A 16003-nucleotide genomic window follows, 5' to 3' on the forward strand; every position below is an offset into this window, starting at 1 on the left:
GGTCCGCCTCGCCCCCAGTGCATTTCAGTGGAATGTGCTCAGCTTGTTCGGAGGCTTTAGTTGGATTTTAATTGGTTCCTCCAAGCACTGTGTCGACAACATGCACTGTTTATATATGTTTCCAAAAAAAATGTTCAACATCATATCCCTCTTGTCTACAGTTGCGGAAGACCATACATCAAGCTGAGCCACGGAGAGGGCTCGATAGACAAGGGAGACCGAGTACCACGTTCAGGTACGCGGGTTTCACTTTTCATTCAGGTTTGATGCACAGTGCTTGCAATCTCAGCGTAAGACAAAATTAATTTATTTTACAATCCCCATAACTTAAAAAAATCTAACAACTTGCCTCTTTCAACAGCAGAGGATCAAGTGGTTGCGTCGTCAGACTATGACAGCACCCACGAAGCCAACCATAGTGACAGCAGTGATGTAGCACACACAGAGGAGGACACAGAAGAAGGAAAAAACTCCTCCCAGAATGTCATCCTCCACCCGCTAATACCTCCTGAGGTAAGACACAAAGACCATAAAGACCCTTTAAATGGCCCTCAGGGACATGAGGAGACAGCATGACGTTTCTATAATGAAAAAAACTCTCCCTTTTCATCATACAGGACAAACCTATCCTGGCCCCGGAGCCGCTATTAATGGAAGATTTAGAGCCGATGATGAATCAGCTAAACAATTGGAACTTTCCCATCTTCAGCTTGATGGAGAAGACAAATGGAAAATGTGGACGGATCCTCAGTCAGGTGAGGAAGTCAGTAGTCTTCACTAAACCTGACACGTGTTTTAGAAATGTGGAAGGAAGCACGAGAACCCGATGAAAAGCCGCGCAAGCACGAGGGAGAACGTGCTAACTCTACACTGGATATAGGGCGCTACAATTCCAACCCTGAGGTGCTAACCATCAGTCCATTCACAATTCAGTCAGTAGAATCTGCTTCAAAATATTTATTTTAGATTTCAGATAAGAGGAATCTTAACTTGTATTTGGCTGGATCATTTTCATCAAAGATGTACAATTGCATTTAAACTGGTAGTTATAACATTGAACTTTTTCATGTTGTGATGAACTCCATTATTTTGCCAATGAAAGTGCTTGGATTTGACTTCGGGAAACATTTGCAAACTTTTTAGCCACTTTCTTGCCTTGAGTCAGCTGGGATAAACTCCAGCTCACCAGTGACCCGATGAGGACAAGCAGTAACGAAATTGGATGAATGGTGGTGCTATTATGTTCTCTTTTTACCCTCTCAGGTCTCATACAGGCTTTTTGAGGACACTGGATTGTTTCAGACCTTCAAGATTCCCATCCAAGAATTCATGAACTACTTCCATGCCCTTGAGAATGGTTACAGAAATATACCATGTAAGCTTGTACAAATCCTGTCCGCTTACATTCAGGACCTTTGCCTAGACTTAATACCAAACCATCCACGGGAGGAAAATTGTATTGTTTGTCTTATTTAATTGGGTTTAACTAGGGCTTTATAAAATGAGATAATTAGCTCAACGCTGCCCTCTGGTGGTGATAAACTGACTCCGCTGTTCCCTGATTCAGATCACAATCGAGTGCATGCCACGGATGTACTCCATGCAGTCTGGTACCTCACCACACAGCCGGTTCCGGGTCTGCCCAGCCTCATGGCTGACCACAGCTCTGCTAGTGACTCAGGTGGGTCCAACGCACATGTTGTCAAGTTCATTTGTTGTCAAGATCAGGGGATGTTTGAGAATATTTGCCATTTTCCATGTGTCCTGAGTGTTGTTAGTCACCTAAATGTTGAACAGAGGCTGTGATTTACCGAAGTCAAATTCCTTGTTTGGCACGCTCAAACATGGCGAATAAAAACTCATAAATTTGGAATCACGATTCATAGTTCTTGTTCTCTAGATGTTCTCCCTCTGATTTTTTTTCAAATCAAGTTCATTGATTAATCTGATAAACTGATGATCTCAAAGGGGTCTTTTCACATTAGTCACGTGATGAATTTGCTACTAGCTCAAGAAGCACTCAAATATACAGGACTGTCTCAGAAAATTAGAATATTGTGATAACGTTTTTTATTTTCTGTAATGCAATTTAAAAAAACAAAAATGTCACACATTCTGGGTTCATTACAAATTAGCTGAACTATTGCAAGCCTTTTTTTTAATTTAAATTTGGGTTTTGAATTGCATTACAGAAAATAAAGAACTTGATCACAATATTCTAATTTTCTGAGACAGTCCTGTATATTATTATTTATTGTTTTGTTTCCTACCTAGTGTCTAACTCATTAATGGTTTTGAGAAAAAGTGCTCCCATTCACATTGCAAAACTATTTGAAGTTCTGAAGAGCATGAAATTACTGGCAGATTAGAATTTCCTCACAAGCATATTTTCCTCCCCTCATTTGTATGCCTTACTAGAGGCTTCTCCTTTAATCCACGCACAAGAGGATTTGAGGCTTCCAAAACGTCTCTGTGTGCAGTTGAACGCTTAGATGTGTATTTTTAAAATGTTGCACCCTTCAAGCACAATATCTGTGTGTTTGTGTAGCAGCCTGTTGTTGTTCACCTTACTCCCGTTGTCTGCTTCCCTTGTGGCCAGACTCCGATAGTGGAATAACTCACAGTCATATGGGCTTCCTGATGTCAAAGACGTACACTGTGTCAGAGGACGGTTATGGCTGCTTGTCGGGCCTCATACCGGCTCTGGAGCTTATGGCTCTCTACGTGGCTGCCGCCATGCACGACTATGACCACCCCGGGCGGACCAACGCCTTCCTGGTGGCTACCAGCGCTCCACAGGTGAAGTTCAAATTAAAATCGTCAATATGGATGGTAGCCAGACAAAGTTCCTGAAGCTGAGCTAAGAGACAAACAAATGTTTGCAACTGTACTAAATGTCTTTTGGGACTGTGCAGGCGGTGCTCTACAATGATCGTTCGGTTCTGGAAAACCACCACGCTGCCTCGGCCTGGAACCTCTTGTTGTCCCGACCGGAGTATAACTTCCTCCTCAACTTGGACCACAGGGAGTTCAAGCGATTCCGTTTCCTGGTCATTGAGGCCATATTGGCTACAGATTTGAAGAAGCACTTTGATTTTCTCGCAGAATTTAATGCAAAGGTATTTGTGATTTGGATGTTTTGGGATATAATGATTTGGATAACCCACCCAGTCCATCACAGGGCACTTACAGGGATACGTTCACCGTAATTTTCGGACTAAAAGTCGCTCCGGAATATAGGTCGCATTAGCCATAAAATGCACAATAACGTGGAAAAAAAACATATATAAGTCGCTCCGGAGCATAAGTCGCATTTTGGGGGGAAATTTATTCGACAAAATCCAACACCAGGAACAGACATGAACGAGCAACAACAGGCTAAACGATAGGTATGCTAACGTGATATAACACAAACAAAGAGCTGAGAACGGGCCTGGCGTAACATTCAGAGTTATTAAAAAAAAACATTACATAAATAACACGTTTATAAAACCATCTGTGTCACTCCAATTCATTAAACCCATTGATCGTCCTTTGTCATCAATGGGTGCTCGACCCTGACGTCAGCCTCGTCGTTATTCCACAGATCTAGTATATAACTAGATTGTAGCGTTAACAAAGTACAAGGAAAGACGTGGGTTTGGTAAACGGCTCTTTATTTAACAAAACAAACTTCCAGGCGTGTGGCGGCGTGGACTTCCAGCCACGGAGGTGGAAGAGAGAACAATAGAATAGGACCGGGCGTGCGTAAAAGCCATGACCGAGCCCCATCCACCGTCCCCGGACAGCCACCCGGCCGAGCGCCGGCCCCCAACTTCTATCCACGGAGGTGAAAGAGAGCTCCGTAGAGTAGGACCGGGTGTGCGTAAAAGCCATAATAGTTTTTCAAACCTTCTGTGTCACTCCAAATCCTTCAATCCTTCGAACTCTTCGTCCTCTGTGCCAGTTAGAAACAAAGCCGCTAATGATGCTTTTTGTAAACAACCGCCGCACCACGCCGTGTCGCGCTGCTGACGTTACTTGAAATTCAAATTCCAGTAATCCCTTGCTACATTGCGGTTCGTTTATCACGGTTTCACTTTTCTTTTTTATTGAAAATGTTTGAAAAAAAACCACATATAAGTCGCTCCTTATTATAAGTCGCTCCCCCCCACCCAAACTATGAAAAATAACGCGACTTACAGTCCGAAAATTACGGTATTCACACTCATGGGTAGTTCAGAAGCAGATATGCATGTTTTCGGAATGTAGCAGGAAGCTGGAGTAGAGAAAGGTCGCACAAAGCATGGGGTAACATGCAAAACCACTATGTTCCATAGAGGAAGAGCTCAAGACAGGATTGTCAAACTAGTCACTAGTTTCCTTCAGAGGGCCATTATGACTGACATTGACCTGCATAGAAAATATTTGAATGCCTCATATCAGATACAGTATAGTATTTTGAAGTCAAAGGCTGTTCAAATATTTTAAAAAGAAGACTGGTAACAAAATTTGCTAACAATATTCCGACTTTTAAAAGTGAAGACAATTTGCAATTTTAATATTGACACATTAAGTCGATGCACAATTTATCTTTGCCAGCCACATAAAACGATGTGGCAGGCCATATCTGGCCCCTGAGCCTTGAGTTTGACACCTGTGGATCAATTATGTATTTTGGGGGTAAAAGCTAAAACGTGAAAACAATGTTTAATTGAATCTATTTTTCGATTGATTCTCTAGGTAGGGGATGATCCATCTTCAGGCATTGATTGGTCCAATGAGAATGACAGGTTGCTGGTTTGCCAGATGTGCATAAAGTTGGCAGACATCAACGGGCCACTAAAGTGTAAGGACCTGCATCTACAGTGGACAGAGGGCATTGTCAATGAGTTCTATGAACAGGTTGGCCACCTCTCCTTCATCACTGCTTCGCATTTCTGGCCGTAACCTTGTGCTAATGAAGGTCATGCCGCGTGTAGGGTGATGAAGAGTCCAATCTGGGTCTACCCGTCAGCCCTTTCATGGACCGAGCCGCACCGCAGTTGGCCAAACTCCAGGAGTCATTCATCACACACATCGTGGGACCCTTGTGCAATTCTTACGACTCGGCCTGCCTCATGCCGGGACGATGGGTGGAACGCAAGATGGATGCCGAGGAACCTGAAAGCACAGAGAACGAGGAGGACGAGGAGGACACGGCGGAGGAAGACACGTCCACCAGCTCAGAGTCATCACGTAAGTGTATCTTATCAAACCATGTGATCGTCCTTGCATTTGAAATGTAATAATCACATGTTTGGTATCATGTTTGGTTGTGTGGCCTTACTGTATCAGAGACAACAGCCAAGAAGAGGCGGAAAGTGTTCTGTGAGATCACTCATCACCTGCTGGAGAACCACGAGATGTGGAAAAAAGTGATCGAGGAGGAGGAGGACCAGAAGCAGGGCCAAGGAGCAGAGTCGGCTCATGTGAACAGTGTAGCGGAGCCCGTTTTGGCCACTCACCAAGAAGAAGAGGAGCCGGGCAGCAGAGAAGAGCCCCTTGAAGGGGAGGATCCCGAGGAAGGAGTCGAGGAACCCGAGTGGTCTGCGTCAACGCAGCAAGTGGACGAAGACCGTCAGTGAAGGCGACATCCGGCCTCTTTCACGATTAGTACAAGTGTTTTTTTTCTTCTATACTATTTACTGAATCCTGTTTTTGCCAGCACATCACTTTAGACACAACACTGTAGATTGGGAAATGTGTGCCTAAGAATAAAAACAGGGTGGGAAATTATGTGCTTTACACGTTTTTGTCTAAATATTTGAGTTCACCAACTATTTTAAAGGAGCTTTTTGTCTTGCAATATGAGATTATGCATGTTCTTTGGAATACAGACTCTTTTGTTACTGTCAAGGGAAAAAGGCAGACTGGCAACACAGACCTTAACCACAATGTGGTAATATGGGACTGATGAAATTTGCTGCCAATTTATACCTAATTTTCTGAATGCAATGACATGGACATCCCCCGTTACTTGTACTTGTGCTTTAATTTAAGCAGGAGTTTTTGAGTGGAGGTCAAAATGGGCCATCAAACGAAGAACATTGGTGTAAATGTCATTCCTTGAACCTCGGCCAACATGAGTCTCTCACACAATAAATATTTATGAAAGCTAATTTTATGCACCGTATCGCCATGTATGTTTTAAATGCAGATGTTTCATCCTCATTGCAAGTTTAACTTTGTGTCCAAGTGAAAGATTCCCCTGCCTAAAATATGAATAAGCTTCTCCATGTTGTGGTTATGCCAAAATGGGAACTTGCAGCAGCAATGTTTTTATGGACTGATTCATGCGATCATTAGAAAAAAGGGAATAAACCAAACCAAGTTTGACATTTGGAATCTCAGAAGTCATAAATCCATGAGATGAGATAGACTATAAAGAGAATATTACATTCATGCCCTTCTTTTTCTCTACTTTTATTTCTTCAATTCTGCATTTTCTGTGTGTCCATTCCTCCATATGTGAACCTTAAACCCTCAGGAAATCTTCAACTGTTGAGATTCAACAAAAGCTCTACTAGGACAGTAAAGATGTGCAGGGATATTATTGCAAGCTACTTTTAGATGATGTCCACAATACACATTGAAGCACAGGAAGTATGAAATCAGGTAGCAAATTTAAGAACAACCATATGCATCAACTGGAGACCGGACTGAAATGATGTATACTGTAGCTTGACACTTCAGAAAGTTGAATTCAGAAATGTTTGCCACATCACAAGTCATGTAGTGCTTTTCTGACATCTTTGTTTGATTTCTGACGAAATGCATAATAAGTCTGAGAAGTGCGATTCCCTTTTTGAGTAGTAATCACGGGCTCTCATGACTTTGCTTTCAAACACTGTCAGGAAACAAATGTGCTGAATTTGTCATTTTCAGGGTCCAATGGCTGGAACACCTATTATACCACTGAAACGGGGGATATATATAATATGAATATATATATATATAGTCGTATATATTTATATTATATATACACAGTGGACTACAAACACACACGGACAGGGATTCAAATGTGGACACAGTTCATCACACCTTAAAAAAAAAACTAATAGATCCCCAAGGTACCTTTTTTTTTCTGACAGTGTAGGAGTACAATGCAGTCTCAAATCAAAATTTAAATTGTGTAACAAAACATGACATTAGAATTATTCATCACGAACTATAAAGACAATAATGCTTAAAATTTGACAAACTAATTTTGAGCCCAGAAGACTCCCAAGTAAATGAACAGCCCACTCTGTTAGGATGAGAAGAAGAAAAAACATGACAGTTGAGTTAAATCCAAGACATATGAGTGAAGAATGTGTCGCTGCATGGAATTTGAAAGATGTGAATCTGGGGATTTCATGTAAGATTGTTCCTTTACATTTATATTGGCAGATATTTTATCGACTTTTTTTCCATTTCAATGTTTCCCACAGAAGAGGAGTCAGGAAAGGGATGTGACCGCTTTGTGAATGTGCGGTATATTACTCTGAACTTAAGAGGAGTTCATTTATGTAAGCGTCTAATTGGAAACCCTGTTTCTAGGTCCAATGCTGCCTTGTTTCAAACGCGGCTGCATGGCAACCGGTACACTTAGTAAATTTTGATGCATTCCATAGTCGCTCTCCAAAGATCCTGTGTACATACACTATTTCTCCTTGTGCTTCCACTTTGACCTAGAAACTGCTTTGTAGCCATGTTCAATGGCAACAATTGACATTTTTAACATTCATCACTGATTTGTCACATCGCAAAGACCATTAAACTGTTATGGGGTGGAGAACATACGTCATTTCAGTCAATATGTTATGTTGTTTTGTCTTTGTTCCTGTCATTTGACTGTTTCACATTTGTAGGGTAATTGTAATCATGAGAGCAAAACCAGCTTTAAAATAACATAAGCGAAATTGCTAAGTATTTTTATAGAACATGCAAATTATTATGAGAAATTTGTTTCCTCTCACCAGTTGACTGCACTTACCATGTGTACTTAAATGCAGTGTTTTGTCTAAATAGACAGGATTTGTGAACATTAAAGATTTCCCTTGCAGGTTAATGCTCCATTTTGTACAATATGAATATATGCTGTAAAGTAAAGACATTTTAAAACGACCAAAAACTTCTAGAAACACATTATTTATTTTCACCATTTTGTAATTTAGACACTATACTGTGGCTTCATAATTGCCAGAGTTACTGGAAGTGCCTATTGGTATGTATAATACATGAATATATTTGAAGATGATTAGAAATTGTCACAAACTGACCTAATTTGATGTTGTAATGCGAATACATTCAGTTATAAGACAGACATTTTGTGGCATCTCTGTGATTGTCTTTACTAATAGTGAAAACAAATGATGAAATGATTTCTTGATAGAACATGTTTTTATCATTTGAAAGTATGGAGAAATACAAATTAAAATCGCTTCATACAAATGGTCAATTTGGAAGAATCAACTGCAATATGCATACATTCTATGTTTTTTTCTGTGCTTGTGACACAGATTTTTACAGAAAAAGATGAACACTTCAATTTATTGTTATTATTTTATTATCTCACTGAAGGTTTGATTTCATTAACATAACTTTGTAATAGTTGGCTGAGAAAATATTACTGTCTTTCATCTATATGCTCCATATGGCGCATCTATGATGCATACTTACAATAAGTGGCGAAATAATAAAAATTGCACACTTTTTGTGTATTTTTTGCACACAACTGGCAGGCAAACTTTGCGTGCAGTACCAATGTTTAGCCACTGTATATAAATAAGTTGATATGTGGCGCACTTCCTTAACAACTCTCAAACGTCCATGAATGTAACCATAGAAGAAGAATTGACGCTTAGTCGGCCACCCGTGTTAGCATCACTTATCTGAGCTAGTTGTTTGCTAAGCGTGCGAAGACACACAAAACAGACTAATTTGTCACCTCAACCGGCCATTAAGCTCCTTGCTTTGGGTTTTTGGGGCTCGGGTAAAATGTCTTCTTGGTCAACTGCTTGCAATGTTTCCCGGCGGCAGCAGGGTAACCCAAATGGGAGGTCAGTCACTCACATTGCCGTTTTTGCCTTTATTCTAGCATTAGCATGCTACCCAGGAGAATAGTAATATAAAAGACATAGCAACGATAATGCATGCTCGCGCCTCTGTATTCCCCATACAATGTTATCCATTAAACGGTTTTTGTTTTTAATCCATTTTTGTTTCGTGGTGCAGCGTTCAGCCTTTGAGATTATTCCGGAGAAGTGCGCCGTACTCAAGCAGGGAAGAGAGGAACGAAGATCTCAAGGATGCCCTGGACAGGTCTGTAAAACTTAATTCAACTACATTTTATTTTCGAGAATGTAGTGTAAAATCAACACAAGCTAAAATCAGAGGCGGCGGACACAGTACTAAGTGTTGCACTTTGAACAATGGGTTACACCGTGCTCAAATGCATACTATTGTTCATGTTACCATATGCGCATTGTGCGATGTTTGTTAACAAATAAGGAGTGGGAAGAAGAAGAAAAAAAACCGCCACATCCAGTTCAGTCTGCAGGGCTCGAAACTAACGATTGCCCGGGGCAAGTAGCGATGGCAGACGGGCAAGTAGAATTTTTCCTCACTTGCCCTGCCATAATACCATGTTTTCAAGCTGTAAAAAGACGATTTTGTGCATAATTTCTCGCAACTTCTGCTGCTTCTGGTCCGACATTTTGTTTTCTAGGGAGCGGTTAGTTTCTCGTGTAAGTCTGCAATACATTGATAACGGCAAAGCGCTTCGTAATTAAATGCATGCTCCCTCACCCGTCCCTGGCTCTTCTGCGCCTGCGCACCAGCAGAGCTTGTTTCCGGTTGGCGGATACGAAGGCATTATGAAGGCAAAACTTATAGTGTTGTCTTTTTTATTGCAAAAATGTGTCGGGCAAGTAAAAATCCACTCCAAAAAAATTCGGGCAAGTAAAATTTTGTTTCGGGCAAGTAAAATCTTCTCCAACTTGCCCGAGGGCAACTTGGGCAAAAAATAAGCTTCGAGCCCTGCAGTCTGAAAGTTCCCGGCTCTTTGCTGGAACAGTTCTACAATCACACACGCACACACACACACACACACACACACACACACACACACACACACACACACACACACACACACACACACGTGAATACATTTTTACTTTGCTTTAACGTGTATATACCCCCCCCCCACCACTTTTTGTTTATTTGGAATTGTTTAAAACTAAACAACGATATTGCAATATTGATATTTTTGTTATATTGTGCACATACTGATTAAATACTACTTTTTTTTTTTACGTTTACTGCTTCTCTTTCAGTTACAAAGAATTGGAACAGAAGCAACACTACAGTGGCAGTGTCAAGTATGATGGTGCAAAGCATCAACACAATGGTGAGAATTCCCTAAAGTTATAAAGGAAGTTCCCCAAAAATCTGCAGATGTAGACCAACCACTATGCAAGTGTTCACTTGTAATCAGGGCTCGAAACTAACGATTGCCCGATTGCCCGGGGCAAGTAGCGATGGCAGACGGGCAAGTAGAATTTTTTCCTCACTTGCCCGAACTTGCCCTGCCATAATACCATGTTTTCAAGCTGTAAAAAGACGATTTTGTGCATAATTTCTCGCAACTTCTGCCGCTTCTGGTCCGACATTTTGTTTTCTAGGGAGCGGTTAGTCTCTCGTGTAAGTCTGCAATACATTGATAACGGCAAAGCGCTTCGTAATTAAATGCATCCTCCCTCACCCGTCCCTGGCTCTTCTGCGCCTGCGCACCAGCAGAGCTTGTTTCCGGTTGGCGGATACGAAGGCATATGAAGGCAAAACTTATAGTGTTGTCTTTTTTATTGCAAAAATGTGTCGGGCAAGTAAAAATCCACTCCAAAAAAATTCGGGCAAGTAAAATTTTGTTTCGGGCAAGTAAAATTTTCTCCAACTTGCCCGAGGGCAACTTGGGCAAAAAATAAGCTTCGAGCCCTGGTAATTTGTCATTATCTCAAACACAATTTGTGTTTTTATCCACTCGTACGTTCCCTCTCCATTGCTCATCAACCCTGTTGTCTTTTGGTTGCTCCAGCTAAGCCCGAGAACACTTCCGCAGACAGACGGAAAACCTTGTATCAGAAATTCTACAGGCAAGTGCAAGACGATCACACAGCTGCTGACTGTGTGATCATATCAGTGGCCAACCAGTGTCTGTAAGTAGAAATTTCAAATGTGCTAATATCCCACAGAATCTTTTTCCCAACACTTTTGGTCAAGGGCTTAAATAGTTACAAAGCTGGAAGGTTTCACAAGCCTCCCTCAGAAGTTTTTTCTTAATTTTATTTAAAATGTAATACACTCTATCTATCCTGGCAAATAATCTCTTTATAGTTAACACAATAAGAGCTCTTTTGTTTCAACAACCACATGCATCCTTTTATGTATTTTTGCACCTTAAAGTAAATCCCATGAATAGGCTCAATGTAATTGAATCAACAAAGCAGCATTAACGCTTTGTTTGTAGTGTGCTTAACTTTAATCGTTAATTGCTGTTGTTCAACAGGATAAGGTCTGAAACACAGAATCCGACAGAAAAAAAACCAAAGACTTTGATCGCAGCACACATTTCAGACGAGAAGTCTGATTGCTTGTACAAAAAAAAAAGAACATTTGCAACATGACATAGTCCACTTCCATATTGCTGATGACCACAAAAGCAAAAGTCAGACGTCACTCCGAGCAGAAATGTTTCAATTTTTACTTTTATAATTGACCACTATATTAGTCTAAAATGTTTTCTCACAATGTGAACTTTCTACAGTCATGCATATGTTAAGTATGGTGGTAGAACCCTACACAAATACTGCTCTTTCATCCTTCTTTAGTTACCATAGTAACACATAAAAATGTTTTTGTTTACCACTCAAGTTACATTGAAAGTGTTCAACTGCAAACATTTCCCTAAAGCATCACAACCCTTAATGTACTGTATGACATGTGTGTACATTTAATATTCAAAGTTGCCGCTGACTTTTTTTTTGTCAACAAATACTTTCATTCAGTTTTTCTTAGTTCGGGTCACATGGTACAATGCACAGTCATCCAAACATCACTTTGAGATCCACTCCATTCCTAGCGTATTGTCCAATCGAGACATCTGATTTTTACACCAAAATGATTACTGACATTGGGTACTCCAAATCCAAGTGTGTCTCATTTTGTATCTCACCGGGTTCTGCAACACTTCTAAGGTGTCACCTAAAACACATTCAACCGTTGCGTCTGATTAATCTGATTTGAGTTGGTCTTGGTTCCAGTTGAGTCAGTCAACAGAGAAGTGTTGAGTTAACATGTTTCTCTTCCTCTTAAAGGGATTACCCCAAATCGCTAAACCAGTGCTTGCAGGAGCGTGGCCTGTCGGTGGAAATGCTCTATCTGCAGGCGGAGTCAGACCTGACGCAAGCCCTGCAGGATGTCCGAGGTGTTGGCTCCCCGTTATGTATTCTGGTGGAGCAGAAAAATGTAGCTCTGTCCTCCTGCACAGTTATCATTTTCTCAGAGCCCCTCAAAAGTAAGTCCTGCCCCCCTCAAAATCCCCTCCAATGACAAATATCCATCCCCTTTCTAAGCCCCCGCACAACTAATCACGCAATGCACCGTGCAAGCACTTACGCACACACGCACACACACACACACACACACACAAATATCCTGTGACATTACCTAAAAACACAACTAAAGAACAAGAATTCAAGCTCACCTTTTGATACATTACAAATGTATTTAAAAATCCCCCAAGAGTCATGACTTCCAGTCCTAAACTAGCAGACAACCAACGCTTAAAGAAAACAGTATTACAACATCCTTTACCACGCCTCTTTCCCAGCTTGTTGACGAGAAAACTGAAATGATCCCCATGTAATCAACTCTCAGCTCAGCCCACAGCTCTTGACATTCAGAGTTGAATTTCTTTTTTATTTTATTTTGCTTCTTTAGATGGTAAATTAATTGAGACTGAATCTACAGCACGTCTTGGTCCATTTCCATGCATTCAGATATAGTTTGGGGATTTATTAGATACATTTATTAAGAGACTAAAATCCAAAACCTCACTTGTTTTTGCACACCTCATTGTTACAATTCTTTTTCTTTGGCGGGGGGAATAAAATAATGAATGCTTCAATTCACCACATACTTATACAGCAATTTCATGACCACGCACAATTACATTAAAACCCAAAGTAAAGTCTAAATTCAGTTTTGAAAACCATTTATTGCCATACTTTTCCGACCATTCTCTAAAACTAAATGAAAGAAAATAATATTACTCTTAATTACAACGGGATCAATTTCAAACTACACATTTTACTGTTAGTCTGTGAAATTTGCATACTGCGCACAAACCTGCGCAACAATGTAGCAATTCCAACAATTGTGATCAAACTGAGCCACTGGGCAACATCAATATAAAGCCAACTCAAAGGGGACGATCCATATGCTCTATTTTGTTTGCTTTCACGGCCTCCCTCTTGAGGCCCCTCTGACATGATTCGGGTTCACCCTCCACTTTTGCCCACAGTCCACCGCAACATGCCCAAAGAGCAGGCCATGGATTTTGTCCAAACGGAGCACAGGCGCGGAGTCGGTAAGGAACGGAAACAAAGGGACCCCGCCGATATTGCATCACAGGCCTCGCAGTTGCTCGGGGAATTTCTGGATCGGGAAAAGATAGAGCGCCACCTGGTTCCCTCGGACACGCGTCAGTCCCTCCAGCTGCTGGCCGAGGGCGTGCACGTTTACGCTGAGGAATTGGAAGCCGTTTTGGCGTTCGTCAACGCCCGGCAGGAACACTTAAGAGGTGCGATGCTGTTCCGTCGCGTGGGTGACATCGGCGCGTCCACTCCTTGACTCCTCTTGCGGTTTCTCACCAGCGAGCAACGGCGGCGAACTGAAGAGTAAAATGTTCTCTTCGGCACCAGGAAATCCGCCTCCCCTTCTCCCGACGCTGCTCGGCCCGCCTCCGTGTACAAACGAGGCTGGGCGCCCATTGATGGAATCTCCTCCGGCCACACCGATGCCGCTCTTACCTTCACCAGGTAAAAGACCTTACACCGCAGGGGTCAAGCCCTTTCTGTTGCCCACCTATACAAACTAATTTTTTTGCATACTAAAACATTTTCTTACTGCTATTTTCCATAACTTCCATAGAACAATATCAAATGCAGGGGCTATACTCGGCAGTATGTGAAGGTGATTGTACATTTATTTTTTTCATCTGTATTTTATTTCATTGGTAATGCCAGTAAAATACATACGTTCTTTCTCATTTATGCCAAAGAATCTCAGAAATGAATATTAAAACTGTCTATACATAATGACCAAAGCGCGTAACATTGATGTACTTTCTTTTGCCCGCTTTTTAGGTTCTCATCTGAAAAGCAAGCCTCCCCCTCTGCTCTCTTTGCAACAAAAGCCGTCCTTACACACCTCTTATGGTGGCCCTAGTTTGCTAGGTAGCCCCCCAATGACGCGTCTTCCCATACGTCACCAGGGCCCAAGAGGGTCCCTCAGCATGAGAGCTGCTCCACCTTCCCTCAAAGGTTCTCGCCCTCCACTTTTGTCTCTCCCAGGTGGGTTACTAGTCATCTTTTCATTTGATGCATTCAAGAATCGATGTTGACATGTCATGATTTCAAGTGTCAAAGCAAGATTTGAGAAAATAGGTTAAGATTGAATGACATATTTGGTCCACTTGTCTCTCTCCCCAGGTGTCCCTCACCTTAGTGCTCCCAGACATTAAGCATGCAGCATCCAAGAATAACTTTGTATTTAGAACCTGTCTTTTGTTTTGTCTCTGTTGGGTTCAACTTTTAAAAGGCTGAGTGAAATGAGAAAATACATCAAAAACATTTAAAAATGTTTGGTACATTGTTGCTGGAGTAATTTTTGCTTTTTTTTTTTTTAAGTGTAGTTAACTCAAGGAAAATATTTTTTAAAAAATCAGCTGCAAGACAAAATGTGTAAAATAAAATTGTGTGAATTTTGTTGTTTTAGAATTACACAATGCAGAATGTTGTGGATTCAAACGGTCCTCCCGGCTTTCTTGGACAGTTTTGCTCCTTCATGCGGAGTTTCAAACATTTCATTAGTTGAAACAATCATCTGTAGTTGAAATAACATTGTTTTATCCTCATTTTTCTCTGGATGCATTTGTGTTAGACAAATCCTTTTGAATTGGTGACAGTAATGGTGTTAAAAAGAAGTTGCATTGGATGGAAACTAAAGTTGTTGACAATTTGTGAGACTTGTACTTTTTAAAACTATAAAAGAAGTACTATAAATTAAACGTTTGTGGCTGTTAAATGTGTTCTGCAATGTGCTGTTTTGATGCGCAGATGTGGGGACTGGCAAGTGTCCCCTGCACAGCAAACTGTACAAACGTGTTTTTTTTTTACGGGAGCTTCACCTCAATGTAATTATTTTATTAAATATCTTCATTCAATTTGCTTATGTTGTGAAGCGCAATGGTTAAATCAACTAAAATTTACCCTTCACTAAACATACCATTAAACCAGGGCTATGTAGCATTTCTATCAGTTTCGCAGTGGGTCAAAGGAGTCTAATTCATTATCACTCTCCGTTTGCTTGCCTTTTACTTTGCTCGGTGGGCTTGCGTGCGTGCGTGTATGTGCGTGCGCGCCCCACATGATCTCTTGAGGTGATATCAAGCATGAACTCTCGACACCCCAGCAAACACCTCCCCTCCCATCACCAGAAACACAGTGTTAATTGTTGCAATGGCACCTTACTATAACAAGTTAAAGTCCTAATGATTGTCACACACACATCTTGGTGTGGTGAAAATCGTCGTCTGCATTTAACTCATCCCTGTGTGATTTTGATCCATCCCCTGGGGGAGAGGGGAGCAGTGAGCAGCAGCGGTGCCGCGCTCGGGAATCATTTGCCGATCTAACTCCCCGATTCCAACCCTTAATGCTGA

The 16003-nt window shown here is 41.3% G+C and overlaps 2 protein-coding genes across 5 annotated transcripts in view; both read left to right on the top strand.

Moving 5' to 3' along the window:
* Nucleotides 1-8328, top strand: part of LOC133156741 (cGMP-inhibited 3',5'-cyclic phosphodiesterase 3A-like) — a 46752-nt gene extending 38424 nt beyond the window's left edge. For 2 of the 3 annotated variants that reach the window (XM_061282664.1, XM_061282665.1), the window contains 10 exons: nt 162-235; nt 362-513; nt 618-755; nt 1264-1375; nt 1568-1681; nt 2600-2799; nt 2916-3119; nt 4723-4884; nt 4962-5217; nt 5317-8328. In XM_061282664.1, the coding sequence (XP_061138648.1) occupies nt 162-235; nt 362-513; nt 618-755; nt 1264-1375; nt 1568-1681; nt 2600-2799; nt 2916-3119; nt 4723-4884; nt 4962-5217; nt 5317-5606 (1702 nt within the window). In that variant the 3' untranslated portion in view covers nt 5607-8328. The remainder of the gene's footprint in view (nt 1-161; nt 236-361; nt 514-617; nt 756-1263; nt 1376-1567; nt 1682-2599; nt 2800-2915; nt 3120-4722; nt 4885-4961; nt 5218-5316) is intronic. The other variant, XM_061282666.1, reaches the window with a different exon arrangement.
* A 509-nt stretch (nt 8329-8837) lies between these two features.
* si:ch211-216l23.2 (uncharacterized protein LOC565061 homolog) lies at nt 8838-15509 on the top strand. Of its 2 annotated transcripts, XM_061282667.1 has the most exons (10): nt 8839-9062; nt 9238-9324; nt 10338-10411; nt 11096-11216; nt 12375-12574; nt 13583-13861; nt 13935-14099; nt 14212-14253; nt 14427-14633; nt 14772-15509. In XM_061282667.1, exons 1-10 carry the CDS (start codon nt 9001-9003, stop codon nt 14801-14803), a joined length of 1269 nt encoding a protein of 422 aa, XP_061138651.1. In that variant the 5' UTR covers nt 8839-9000; the 3' UTR covers nt 14804-15509. The 2 variants fall into 2 exon arrangements, with proteins under 2 accessions (XP_061138652.1, XP_061138651.1); XM_061282668.1 differs by lacking the exon at nt 14212-14253 and having other exon boundaries at nt 8838-9062.
* The last annotated feature ends 494 nt before the right edge of the window (nt 15510-16003 follow it).

The sequence above is a fragment of the Syngnathus typhle genome, linkage group LG7, assembly GCF_033458585.1.
Source record: "Syngnathus typhle isolate RoL2023-S1 ecotype Sweden linkage group LG7, RoL_Styp_1.0, whole genome shotgun sequence".
Lineage (NCBI taxonomy): Eukaryota > Metazoa > Chordata > Actinopteri > Syngnathiformes > Syngnathidae > Syngnathus > Syngnathus typhle.